The sequence below is a fragment of the Lissotriton vulgaris genome, chromosome 2_1 (assembly GCF_964263255.1).
Source record: "Lissotriton vulgaris chromosome 2_1, aLisVul1.2, whole genome shotgun sequence".
In the NCBI taxonomy this organism is placed as follows: domain Eukaryota; kingdom Metazoa; phylum Chordata; class Amphibia; order Caudata; family Salamandridae; genus Lissotriton; species Lissotriton vulgaris.
Window position 1 is genome coordinate 305448301 of NC_141687.1, and position 12343 is coordinate 305460643.

General features: G+C 43.9%; 1 protein-coding gene across 1 annotated transcript in view; it reads left to right on the forward strand.

Annotated features, from left to right (window-relative positions):
* Positions 1-437: 437 nt before the first annotated feature.
* The window catches only part of TLCD3A (TLC domain containing 3A), a 266585-nt gene continuing 254679 nt past the window's right edge, over positions 438-12343 (forward strand). Inside the window, exons 1-2 of the mRNA XM_086954995.1 lie at positions 438-600; positions 12121-12204. Of these exons, the coding sequence (XP_086811121.1) occupies positions 479-600; positions 12121-12204 (206 nt within the window). The 5' untranslated portion in view covers positions 438-478. The remainder of the gene's footprint in view (positions 601-12120; positions 12205-12343) is intronic.

Here is a 12343-nt window from a genome sequence, read left to right on the forward strand (position 1 = left end):
CATTACTCAGACGCCCCTATCACCGTCCATTATTTTGCAGGGAGCAGGGGCCCCGAATTCTTGCAGAGGCGTGAAGCTTGGGCGGCTTCCAGCATTTTTCAGAAACTAACAAATTTACCCCAGCTAATTCAATAAACAGTGGAAAGAAATAACCGCTATTGGACATATTGTTCGTGTTGCTTTATTTTAGTTCCATTGGTCATCTTATTGCGCCAGGTAAACAAAAATATCAATTGTGTGAGACTCCCGACCACTGGGTTTCCCAGTCCATCCCCGCGGCACACATTCTTCCGTTATAAGCGACCGCTATCCGATGAGAGCGGCCATTCGGGACGGAGAGAAGTCCTTCCTTTGTGTCTTTGTAGAAGAGGGCGGGACGAGTGGGCGTGGCCATGCACCGCATGCTCCTCCCTATTATCCGCCTCTGCTAACAAGCCCGCACTTCTGCTCCCTCCCCAAGACCTCAGTGCTCCTAGAGATGTTGCTGGTATTGATTGCTGGCTCTTTGCTCTTCCCCGGCCTCTTCGCGGTGCTGATCCGGGTGACAAGGAGAGTGCTGCCAGGATGGAGCGAGGCCGAGTGCGCACTTATCGGGGCCAGGTAAATGAGACAGAAGTGGGCTCAGTCACCAACCAAAATCCATCCCTTTCTGCCACTATGCTCTTCCACCCGCTATCAGCTCCGTGGCCATCAGACGTCTTAAACCAACTGTCACATCCTTCCAAAATTCGCCCATGACAGACCACAAGCACCATTATCCCACAGACGTCTACCCCAGCCAGCATAGATTCCCGACTGACATCCTTTCAGGCTTCATCACTACTTCCTCACCGCCCAACCTTATTTTTGCCCTCGGGCTGCGTTAACCCCATCCTCAACTCTGTTAGCAACTCTATGTATCCACATGTATCCTTTTTAGCGTTCATCACCGGTTCTACAGGTGGCTGTCATCCTGCCAGTACCTTCCCGCCCCCACAGTATCCTAATTCCACCAACATGGCCCAGGTTCGTTCCATCAACCTCCGTCAGAATTACCAATTGCACAGTCCATGCCTGCTACTGAAGTGGGGAACCCGTTGTAGTTGGCGGGCATTGTGTAGCTTGAGAGTGGACGAATCGATGCAAACCCTGTGACAGAATTGCCAATGTGTTCTTGTATAAAAAACGTAATAAAACATGTTGAAATGGGCCATTCATTTTCAGTTGGCCCACCACTTCCCTCTTTCTAGCACTTTACCCGCTGAGCCTCATCACCCTTCCTTGAATTCTGTCACTTTTTCAGTCGCAAATATTACCCTGATTTCACCCAAAAAATGTCAACCCTCATAATCACCCCCTTCATACCCTGCCATCACTCTCCTGTCCCATCACAGCCATTTTCTCAGGATACATCACTGTTTCAAGCTCCATAATGATTCCAAACTCCTCCATCAATTGAAACATCACCCTATTCTCCCTGTAATAGGCTCCACATCTTCAAGTAGAACTACCTCACCCCCTTCCCATCACTAACTCGGAATGTCAATATGACCCTGCATCAGATTTGCTCTGTCCCCTAACACCATACTGCTCTTTGTAACTACCTTCCACTCTCACTCCACCACTTCCTTGAGATCCATAATCTCCAGACTATACCACAGCGTTCATGCCTCATCCCCTTGTGCTTCATGTTTTAATTTGTGCACTCTTACCTTGCATTTTACTGAATGTTGCTTTGCATCTTGAATTTGAACTGTAATTAGCTTGTGTTCGGGGTTGTGGTCAAGCTCCTCATGGCGTGGTGAAAGTTTTCCTGTATTGATGACTAGAGACACCATTTTTCGTTTGGTGCGTGCCCTAGTCGTCGCGGGCAGAGGCTTAGAAAGACACTCGCTACACGGACGCTACCTCCCATGGTACGTTAGGCACGCTGCACTTTACGTCTTGATACTGTTATTAATTGTTTTTTAATCTGCTGAAAATTGCGACATCTTTTAATTTGTGCACTCTTACCTGGCACTTGAATATATTTTTGCATCTTGAATTTGAACTGTAACTGGCTCAGGGTGTTTAGGCTAGTGGGCAAGCTTCTCCTGGGGTGGTGATAGTCTTCCTGTATTTATGACTAGAGACATAATTTTTAGTTAATGTGTGCTCTCGTTGTTGTGGATGCTTATAAAGAAACTCGCTGGGCGGAAGCACCACTGGCGCGCCAAAGGGCACCTAAGGCAAGCCAGTCTGCGCCGTCAGCGTCCTGGGGGCTGCCAGCCAAGCTGCCCGTTTGGCTAAAAAAGGTGAGATGCCTAGGTAAAAATGTAGTAGAACGGAGCTCATTCAACTCGTCCCAGCTTTTAATTGTGTAAAGGGTTGCTGGGAGTTGGCTGAGGAACAATTCCCGAATTGCAGTGAATGTAATCTTAGGTTGTCACAGTATTCACTGCTGCAGGGGCAGCCGGGAGCACAGGTTAAAACCAAACAGAGCAAGTACATGTTTAAGCAGCCCTGATTAATGCTCCCTCTATTTAGAGACATGTACATGACATCCCTGACTTGTTAGATGAGGAGCTACTTGATCTGCTCTTCATCACTGAAACTTAGCTGTCTGAGACCTCCAATCCGGTTATGGAGATGGTTTCCTTAAAGGCTTTAAAATTATAAGGGGGGATCGGAAAGTGCAGCGAGGTGGGGGTGTAGCAATTGTGTAAAGGGAGCAATGGTGCGGTCAGTGGAATGAGCTGGCGGAACTGATGGAAGCTAAAGAGTTAGGCTTCTGTATCAATATCTCTCCCCAGTATGCACTGGGGGGAGTTCTGATTTATAGGCCTTTTGGCCCAGCCGGCACGTTCCTAAAAGCCATGGACAATGCAATCACTCACCTGGCCTTGAGATATTCACATTTTATAATCCTAGGTGATTTTAATATTCACTTAGATAACCCAGAAGAAGGGGAGGCTTTCGAGTTTCTGGACATCATGAATCAATTACACCTTAAACAATTTGTTATGAAAACCACTCACCAAGGAGGTCACATTTTAGAACTAGTATGCTCCTATGAGGCATTACTAATGGATGATCCTCTTCTGGTGCTATGGTCAGATCACTGTCTGATTAAGCCGGCGCAGGCTACTAGGGATGATACGCAGAGGGGGGAAGCCAGAACTGGCTATATTGTGGACCTCTGCCTCATGTAATAAAATCTCCCCGGTACTATCACAAACAAAATTCCGGCTGCTCCATAAAGCGTTCTGGGCCTCTGCTCGTTTGTTCTCACAAGGCCTCACGGAGGATGATCTATGCTGGAACTGTAGCAAGGAAAAGGGGGACCTAGCACATCTTATCTACTATTACCAGGCACTCAAGAAGTTCTGGGAGAAAATCTTTGATTTCATAAGTAAAGCACTGGGCTGCACACGAACAGCTGAATTTTCCTCCCTTGCCACCGCATTCATGACCACAGGACTAACATCAGATCATGACAAAGACCTTCTAGACCTGCTTCTGACCGCAGCAGTAAAAATGGTCCTGACCAATTGGAAGGACACAACCAGGACCTCATACAAAGCCTGGGTCAACTGGGTGACGCACCTCAGAGGCGCGGATAACATTACAATACAGAACTCACCCTGGAGACCAGCAACCAGGGGGATGATGAGGTCACTCGACACTTACCTAGACTCTTACCAACCCCTATGAAACCATTCCAACTCCCTCCCCCCGTGGGCGGTGAGGCGAGCGAGTTGGAACGCTACTACCATGGCCTAGGAGGCGTCGAGGGTGGGGGGGGGTGGGGGGGGGGGGGGGGGGGGGCTGACATGGCTACCAATCTTGCCATAAGGTAACCAGTGGGGTGACGGCTGTGTCACATGGCTATAAGTCCAATAGGCTCATTGTTACAGAACCTCTCATGTATCCTCTTTTCACCCCTTTCTTTCCTGTTTCTTTCTTTCTATCATCTTTTGCCTAATTTTCCAGCAAGTCAAGTTAGATGGGGTTAGCTGAACATATAACATATATTTCAAAGTACCTGTAATCACTGCTCTACAGACTGTTTCGCTAAACCTGTAACAGAAATAAATGCTAATGTATCTGCTTATAAAAATTAATAAAATACTTTAAAAAAAAAATGATTGATCCCCTTGAATTTAAGAAGGACCTGGCTAGGGGGGAAATAGAGGAGGCGGCGTCCAGTTGTTTTAGGTGGATTAATAATGTTGTCGAACAACTCCCCCCCCCCCCCCCCCCTCCACTTCAGAGCTAGAAGAAATACCCTTTCTAAGCCCTGGTTTTCCGCCCCTTGAAACTGGAAAGACAACTGTGTAAGAAGTTACAACGCAAATGGAAGAAGAACTACAGTCTAGAGGACGAAGAGATTTTGAAAAGAGCGCAAAAGAAATACTATGCTTCCATTTTGAGAGCTAAAGGACTTCACTATGAGGACCGTATTGTCCGCTTTGATAACAATTCTAAAGAGATCTTTTCAATTGTTGAGAGCTTCTAACCCCAAAAGCCTGGTCTCATTCTAAAATGGCCTCTCAGGAGTGGTGTGAAGAAATGGCAGGTTTCTTCGCTGGTAAAGTCCAAACCATTAAGGCTAACCTTGGGGGTAGTGGTAAGCAGGAGCTTGAGGTTGACTTTTATCCTGCGAGGAATTTGGCTTTCTGTCCCAAATCAGAGGCTTTTGAAGCAATTTCCTTGGAAGAGACTCTACCCGCACTAAAATCACTAAGTACAGGCTCCCCTATCAATCCGTGCTCCCCAAGCTGCTAGCGGCGGTAGCCGAGGTTATTAATCCAGTGGCCAGTAGACTGTTTAATTTATCTTTAGATTCAGCCTTCATGCCCAGTGGCTGGAAATAGGCTATGATTATCCCCTTGCTTAAAAGATTCTCAGCAGATCCCTCTACATCTGCTAATTATAGACCCATTTCTCTACTCCTAGCCTTTGCTAAAATCCTAGGGAAGCAGACGAACAAGCAACTATCAAGATTCATTCAGAAAAATGGGCTCCTCCACCCGGCTCAATCGGGCTTTAGTTCTCTACACAGTACTGAAATGGCATTGACTGAGGTATCTGAAGCCAGCAGTGCACACTGGATATTGGTGGAAGGGCAGCACTAAATTTAATGGATCTGTCAGTGGCGTTCGATGCGGTGCCTCATGCCCTGATATTAAACCATCCGCGGGAGATTGGGGTGGACGGCTTAGCTAGGAATTGGTTTAAATCCTATCTGGAAGATAGAATCCAACCAATTGGATTCACCAGGGCTCGGTATTGAGCCCCTTGCTGTTTAATATTTATATGTCCCCGTTAATTCAGATATCGGACAAATTCAGGGCCAAAGTCATCTCGTATGCAGATGACACACAGCTGCGCTTTTTCTAGAATAAGGGGAATGAAGCAAATTGTGCTCATTTGAAAGCCTTCCTCACCGCAGTTTTGCACTGGTTAGATAAGGCCTACATGAAATCTAATGAGGACAAGACACAGATTCTTCTCTTTATTAATTTCCCTCCACAGTTCTGGCTCTCATTTTGGCCAGGTAATTCTCCCACGCCGGTGCCTCAGGGTGGGCTGGTAAAAAACTTAGGGATATGGTTTGATGACAAATTGTCCTTTGGGCCTCAATTTAAAAGACTGTTGGGAACATACTTTGGGATTCTGAAAGCTCTTAGGAAATGTCTACCGCTATTACCTGTGCATGCTAGGAAAACGGTCATCCAAGCCTTGGTTACGTCACACGTTGATTATGGCAGTGCTTTATATGCCAGCTTGCCTGGATATCTCCTCAACAAACTCCAGGTGATCCAGAATGCGGCGGCCTGGTTGCTACTTAACCTCCCCAAGAGGGCTAATGTCAAGCTGCATCTCCGGGATCTCCACTGGTTGCTTGTGAAAGAAAGAGTAAAGTTCAAGACCCTGGTGCTGGTACATTCGGCCATATACGACAAAAGGCCTGCCTACTTGAGATCTAGATCAATTTTTACACTCTGTCTAGGCAACTGCGGTCCTCAAACAAGTTCTGACTGCGCCGAGCGCCAGGAACCCTGGTTTGGCTGGGAAAGACCTCGAGGTATTAAGGTAGGGAACTATTAGACCTTGCTTCTAAGACTTCTAGCTCCGATTGCTACAGTTTTAGTTTTGGTAGTGAATTTCCACAACAGCGCCAGAGCTGTGTTTGTGGGTTTCAACTCCTGGAAGAGCAGATGGTAAGGACATGTCAAACCTCAAACATAAGGTCGAATGAAAACCTGTTAGGATATCAGCTTTGGTAGACCTTTGTTGTGGTCTTATTAATATCAGATATCTAGCTAAACACAAATATGAAACGGCAGAGCTTATTTCTCATTATAATTTGGATGTGTTATTTTTAACCGAAACATGGGTTGACGCAGCGTCGGATACGGATTTTATGAAGGCTGCACCCCCTGGTTTTTTATCATTTAGGTTGGAAAGACCCCTTTAGAAGGGGAGAGGGGCTGGCCATCCTCTATCGAGAAAAACACATAGGAACTTTCATCTCCGCTCCTAACCCTCACTGTGAAGCACCTAATTTCGCCCTAGAAATCAAAACGAAAATATACCTTTAGAGGCATTCTTCTGTACCGCCCCCATGTTCAAGAAGTAGCTTTTTCAGCAATATCTATTCACTTTTAGAACAAGGTCTAACCACAAAGTTGTTTACAATCTTGGGTGACTTTAATTTCTTATTTAGAAGACCAGTCCGATAAGGATACAGAAATTCTTTTAGATACTATAGGGACATTAGAAGTAGCACAAATGGTGCACAAATCCACCCATGAGGCAGACTGTACGTTAGATGGTATCTTCACCTCGGAATCAACTCGCGCAGTAAATGATATCCGTCCTTTAACTTGGTCAGATCATTCTATTATTTGGTTTAATCATATAATTCCTTAAGTACCCGTAGTGGCACTCGCTAGGGCACATCAGACTGTCTAAAAAAACTTGGAACATATTGATTCTGGTGACCTGTCGACTCAGCTTGACAATTCTCTACCTATGTTAAGTGCAAATCCAGAGTTGTCAGCCAGAGAATACACAGAGTGGCTTAACAAGGCCTTTAATGCAACAGTTTCTATTTGTAAGAACCCAGATAATTGCAAATCGCCCTCCGCGCCGTGGTTCACAGAGGCATTGAGACGAGAAAAACAAAACTGCAGAAGACTAGAAAGACGCTGAAGAGCGCAATATGATGACTTAAAAAAAAATATATAAATTGGCATTGTCAAAATATAAAACCATGCTAATTAGTGAAAAAGGAGCTTTCTTCTCCAAGCAGATAGAAAGAGCTAAGAACTCGTCTAGAGAACTGTTTGAGGTAGTTAATTGACACACTTCTTATCTAGTAAAACTGTCAAAGAAAGTAGCAAACTCTTCTGTGACAATATTGCTAATACATTTAGGGACAAAGTTAACAGCATCTATGATCAATTTGAGGTCACTTTCTGTCACAAGCAAATTGAGGAACCACTTAATACTAATCCAGATCAAAACGTGTTTTCAGGTTTCTCCCAGGTATCAAGCGAGCAAGTTGAAAAACTAATTAGAGAAACTAAATCTGGTTCCTCAATGAATCCTTGTCCTCCATCAGTACTGAGAAGCAAAGTATGTACTACCATGGATGACATTTATAATGCCATGTTTTTCCTACCTTATGGATGGCTGCTTCTATTCTTCCGTTATTAAAAAAAAAAAAAAAAGAACCTAATGTAGCCTCGTCCACTCCAAGTAATTATCGCCCCATTGCTAGGTTGCCCCTTCCTGCCAAAATAGTTGATAATTATGAGTCAAGAATTAGCTCCTTATATACAAGACAATGATTTGCTTGATCCCTCTCAATTTATTTTCCCCCATGAACATAGCACAGAGACTGCACTAGTCAAGGCTACAGAGGAGATTAGGGCAGTATTGGACAGAGGTGGAGCTGCTGCCCTAATTCCCCATGACTTATATGCAGCGTTCGATACAGTTGACCATAACCTGCTGCTATTACGCCTGAGAAAATTAGGTGTTAAAGATTCTGCACTCTCCCTTCTATCTTTCTTTCTTTCTGACGGACAGAAGACATAAACAGTTGCCGTAGACCATTTTAAATGTGCTCCCTATGTTTTGCCTTTTGGGGTCCCACAGGACTCGTCTTTAAGTCCATCACTTTTTAACATCTATGTGTCGGAACCAGCCCATTTAATTCAGAAAGTTGGCTCTAGTTTAACATCCAATGCTGACAACACAGAGATTGTGATGGCTGCCCACAAAGATTAACCCTCCTCTGCATCCTGGTTTCAAAACTGCGTACTGGAAAATTAACAGTTGAATGAGAAATCACTGTCTGAAGCTTAACTCGGACAAAACCGGGATAGTGATTTTTTTCAACCTCCAATCTACATAGGACGCCTCATGGTGGCCCGCAGAGTGGGAGTAATTCCCAAACCGGTAGCAAAAGTCAAAAACTTAGGAGTTGTCCTTGATAACAAGCTATCCTATTCACATCAAACACATACTATTGTTTCTACTTATTTTTATTTAATCAAGAAATTAAAGAAAATCCTCCCTTACATTCCAACAGAATCTAGGAGAACTGTTGTGACTGCACTTGTATTATAGAAGTTGGATTACTACAACAGTGTGTATCAGAACATGACCAGTGGAGCTGTCCCACGCAGCTCTAGAGGAGTTCGGCTCTGGTTCACCCCTCGGCCGTCACCTACAGAGCCGGATGTCGGACACTGTTTTTCCTTGTCTCCCCGTTGTTCCTCCTATACCCTCCCCTTCCCCCATTATTCTCCCCTACCTCACCTATTCCTACCCTCTCTCCCCTATTCTACTATCCCGTTGCCTATTTTTTCCTTATGTTTATGTTATGCTTTTGTACTCTTGTAATTCCTCTAACTAAGCTCCAGAAACTGATGTAACTTTGTAACCATGTTTCTCATGTAAAGCGCTCTGATACCTCCGGGTCTAGCCAGCGCTATATAAAAGTCAATAAATAATTAAATGAAATAGAAAATCAACATCTAAAAAAGTTGCAGATGATACAAAATGCAAGAATCCTACTGAATCTGCCTAAAAAAGAATTGGTCTCTAAAGAAATTTGGAAGCTTCATTGGCATCGGGTAGCGAGCCGCGTCACGTTTAAGACCATATTTCTGTCTTATAAAGCTGTGAATAATGTAGGACCCACATTCTTAAAAAATATTTTCAACTGGTACCATCCTTGCAGAAAGCTGCGATCTAAAGATGCCAGGTTCATTTCGGTCCCTAGGATTCGTACTTCCAGTTGTGGCGGCCGTAAACTTAGCTATGGAATGGCTAATCTTTGGAACACTAATCTTTGGAACACACTCCCAATGCACATTAGGTTGGCAAGCCTACTATCATCCTTTAGGAAGAGTCTTAAAACCTGGTTGTCCAGAGTTAAGTCAAGATCCATTTGGGCTTACATTTAACTTCAGCGCCAAGACACCTCCACATATTCGCGCCCTTAATAAGTTGAAATAACATAACATACAACTAGGAGCCTCAGACAGAGAGCTGGCAGCAGATCACTGACCTGGTCGGGTGCTGTGGCCTGGATTCAGCTGCCGATTCACTTTCGAGTTGTGAGTGATTTGAGGCTCTTTAGAAAGAAGCTGAAAACATGGCTCTTTAAATAAACTGTGCCTGTTCCTGCCTAACCGTTCAGTAGGAAATGCGCTGGGGCACTCCTTGGAGTAGCTGTGTGCTCCATAAGTGTTGTTAATAATAATAATCAGACATTAATAAAGAAGTGATTATTTCACTCAGACAACCCCATTAGCCTCCCTTACTTCTCACTCAGTAATACCATCCCTAGAAGACTAAAGATAAAACAAAAGAGGAAACCGCCCAGGCTACCTGTGCTAAATTTTGCTGAAGTGTCACTTGTAACTCACTGCTTCTCGTAGAAGGGACTTGGCCCTACAATCACGTCAGATTATTACTACAACGGTTTGTATCCGAACATGACCAGTGGAGCTGTCCCACATAGCTTTAGAGGAGTTTGGCTCTGGTTCACCCCTCGGCCGTCACCTACCCAGCCTGACGTCTGACACTGTTTTTCCTTGTCTCCCCGTTGTGCCTCCTATACCTCCCCTTTCCCCCATTATTCTCCCCTACCTCCCCTATTCCTTCCCTCTCCCCCCTAATCTTCTATCCCCTTGCCTATTTTTTCCTCCTGTTTATGTTATGCTTTTGTACTTGTGTAATTCCTGTAACTAAGCTCCAGAAACTGATGTAACTTTGTAACCATGTTCCTCATGTAAAGCGCTCTGATATCTCTGGGTCTAGCAGCGCTATATAAAACTCAATAAATAAATATAAAAACACCATTGAATACTTCAAAGTACATAATGTGTGCTCAGCAGGTTCTTGCAAGAGTTTAGTTCAGAAACCAATATATTGCAGTATACTCATGGAGTTTATGGCAGGAGGTGTGCAGTAGCTTCTTAGCTGCCCACCACAACACAGGGCACAAGTCCTAAAAAAGAAGTGGGGGGGACTAACCAAGTTAGGCAATATGCAAGAGACATCACAGCACGACAATACACGAGGCATGACAGGAAGTGGCATCACAACCCATGACCTCACAGGAAGTGACATCACAAGAAATGACATCAGACCCTAAAACGGTACTCATATGTTTAGTAGGTCTGTCATGAGTACATTTGAGCGCATTACTATGTTTAACAAATGAGATTTTGCATCAGGGGTGTGCCAAAAAAGTGACACAACCCTAGCTCAAAATCTGGGCCTCAATTTATATATTTATTTTTTAAATGTCTACCATAAAGAAATTGGCAACAAGGAGAAACTTGGCATTTAATCTGTTCTGCTTAATTAGTTACAAAGTCGGTATTATAAATTATCATATTGGGTTAAGGCACCTGCTGCATAGATCCTTGTGTGCTCTGTAAATCTCAGGGAATTATAATAATGGTAAAATAATTCTAACGGTTAATGCACTTGCTGGAGAGTTTGGTGTTTTGTCTAATCCCTGTGTTGACTCTGAGTAGCATGGAAGGTTAATTTGTCCCCTGTAAAGCACATCATGTGGCACGCAGATGACAGATAAAATTTTTATGTAGATGGGTAAGAGCGTTACTGATTTTAACACAGAGACTCTTTTGTTACTTGTAGTTTATAAACTGTGATCCTTCTAATCTAGCACAGTAAGCTATGAAGGATATATAACTCCTACACCTCGCAACCCTCACTGTCTTACGCAACACATCCTGTACATTGAGTTACAGAATATCATTTATTGCAATGTAAAATGTATACATGTGAGGTAAAGCGCTCCGACACCCTGGATTGGGATGAGTAGCACTATAAAAGAAATAAAACAAAATAGTGGTATTTAAATTACTATGTGTTTGAATGCTGAAACACATCAACACATCTGACATTCTTAACAGTGCATGCATATCTCTTTTATACAGGGACTCAACAAAATTTAAACTATGCTTCTCTTAAGTACCTGTGGAGTAATAACAAGCTGTGTGCCTTTTGCATCTAGGTGTGAGGCTCTAAATAGCTCCCAGTCAGGCTACTCCAAACAAAAGAAGGCCTAATATCACCCTTAAATTCGGCCTTTGTTTTGGGCCCAGCTGGAATTTAAAATAACAAAGCCCCCTCGCCTACATTTTGCTACAGGGAACGAAAGCATGCACTTCTGAATGTGTCCCGGTCTCTGAAATTTACACCAGGGCAAGTTCAGCATAAGTTTGTGACTTCTTGTCAGGGTCCCTTTCTGGCGTCCACCTGTTAAAAGAATGGGTAGATGCCGTCTACCGTGTGCACACTCGCCTTGTGCCCTGCCACAACGCAGTAAGAAGAATGCTTCGTCAGGACTGATGCAGATGCCAACTGCAGGTAGTTTAACTCGCTGAGCTACTTTACTAATTTTCTGCAGTTCACTGCAATATATAATGTTACAGAAAAGCATTACAAACCTGCAAGTGTTAGTTACCTTTGCATGGCATTCCCCGGATATCGGGGGAGGGTAGGAAGAAGAGTTCCAACTTGTTTTTGTGCAAGAATTCTTTTTGCTGGAATTCAAAGCAATAAATAGATTGACGTTGTCTCTTCCTTCCTTCTGCCCAGAGTCGTGTCGTCCTTTCAAGCCGTGCTAGCAACTGCCTCCGGACTGGTCATCATGAGCTCTTGCAAAGATGTCAAGCATGACAGGTATTATATCTTTACATATTTTTAAAGTGACAGCGCTATTCATTTCGCAGATCTCAGGGTTAAACATTTATATTACCGTTGAATATAACCGACCCCTGGGGGGAAAGAGTGTATTTCGATCCGTTTATTAGCATATTTC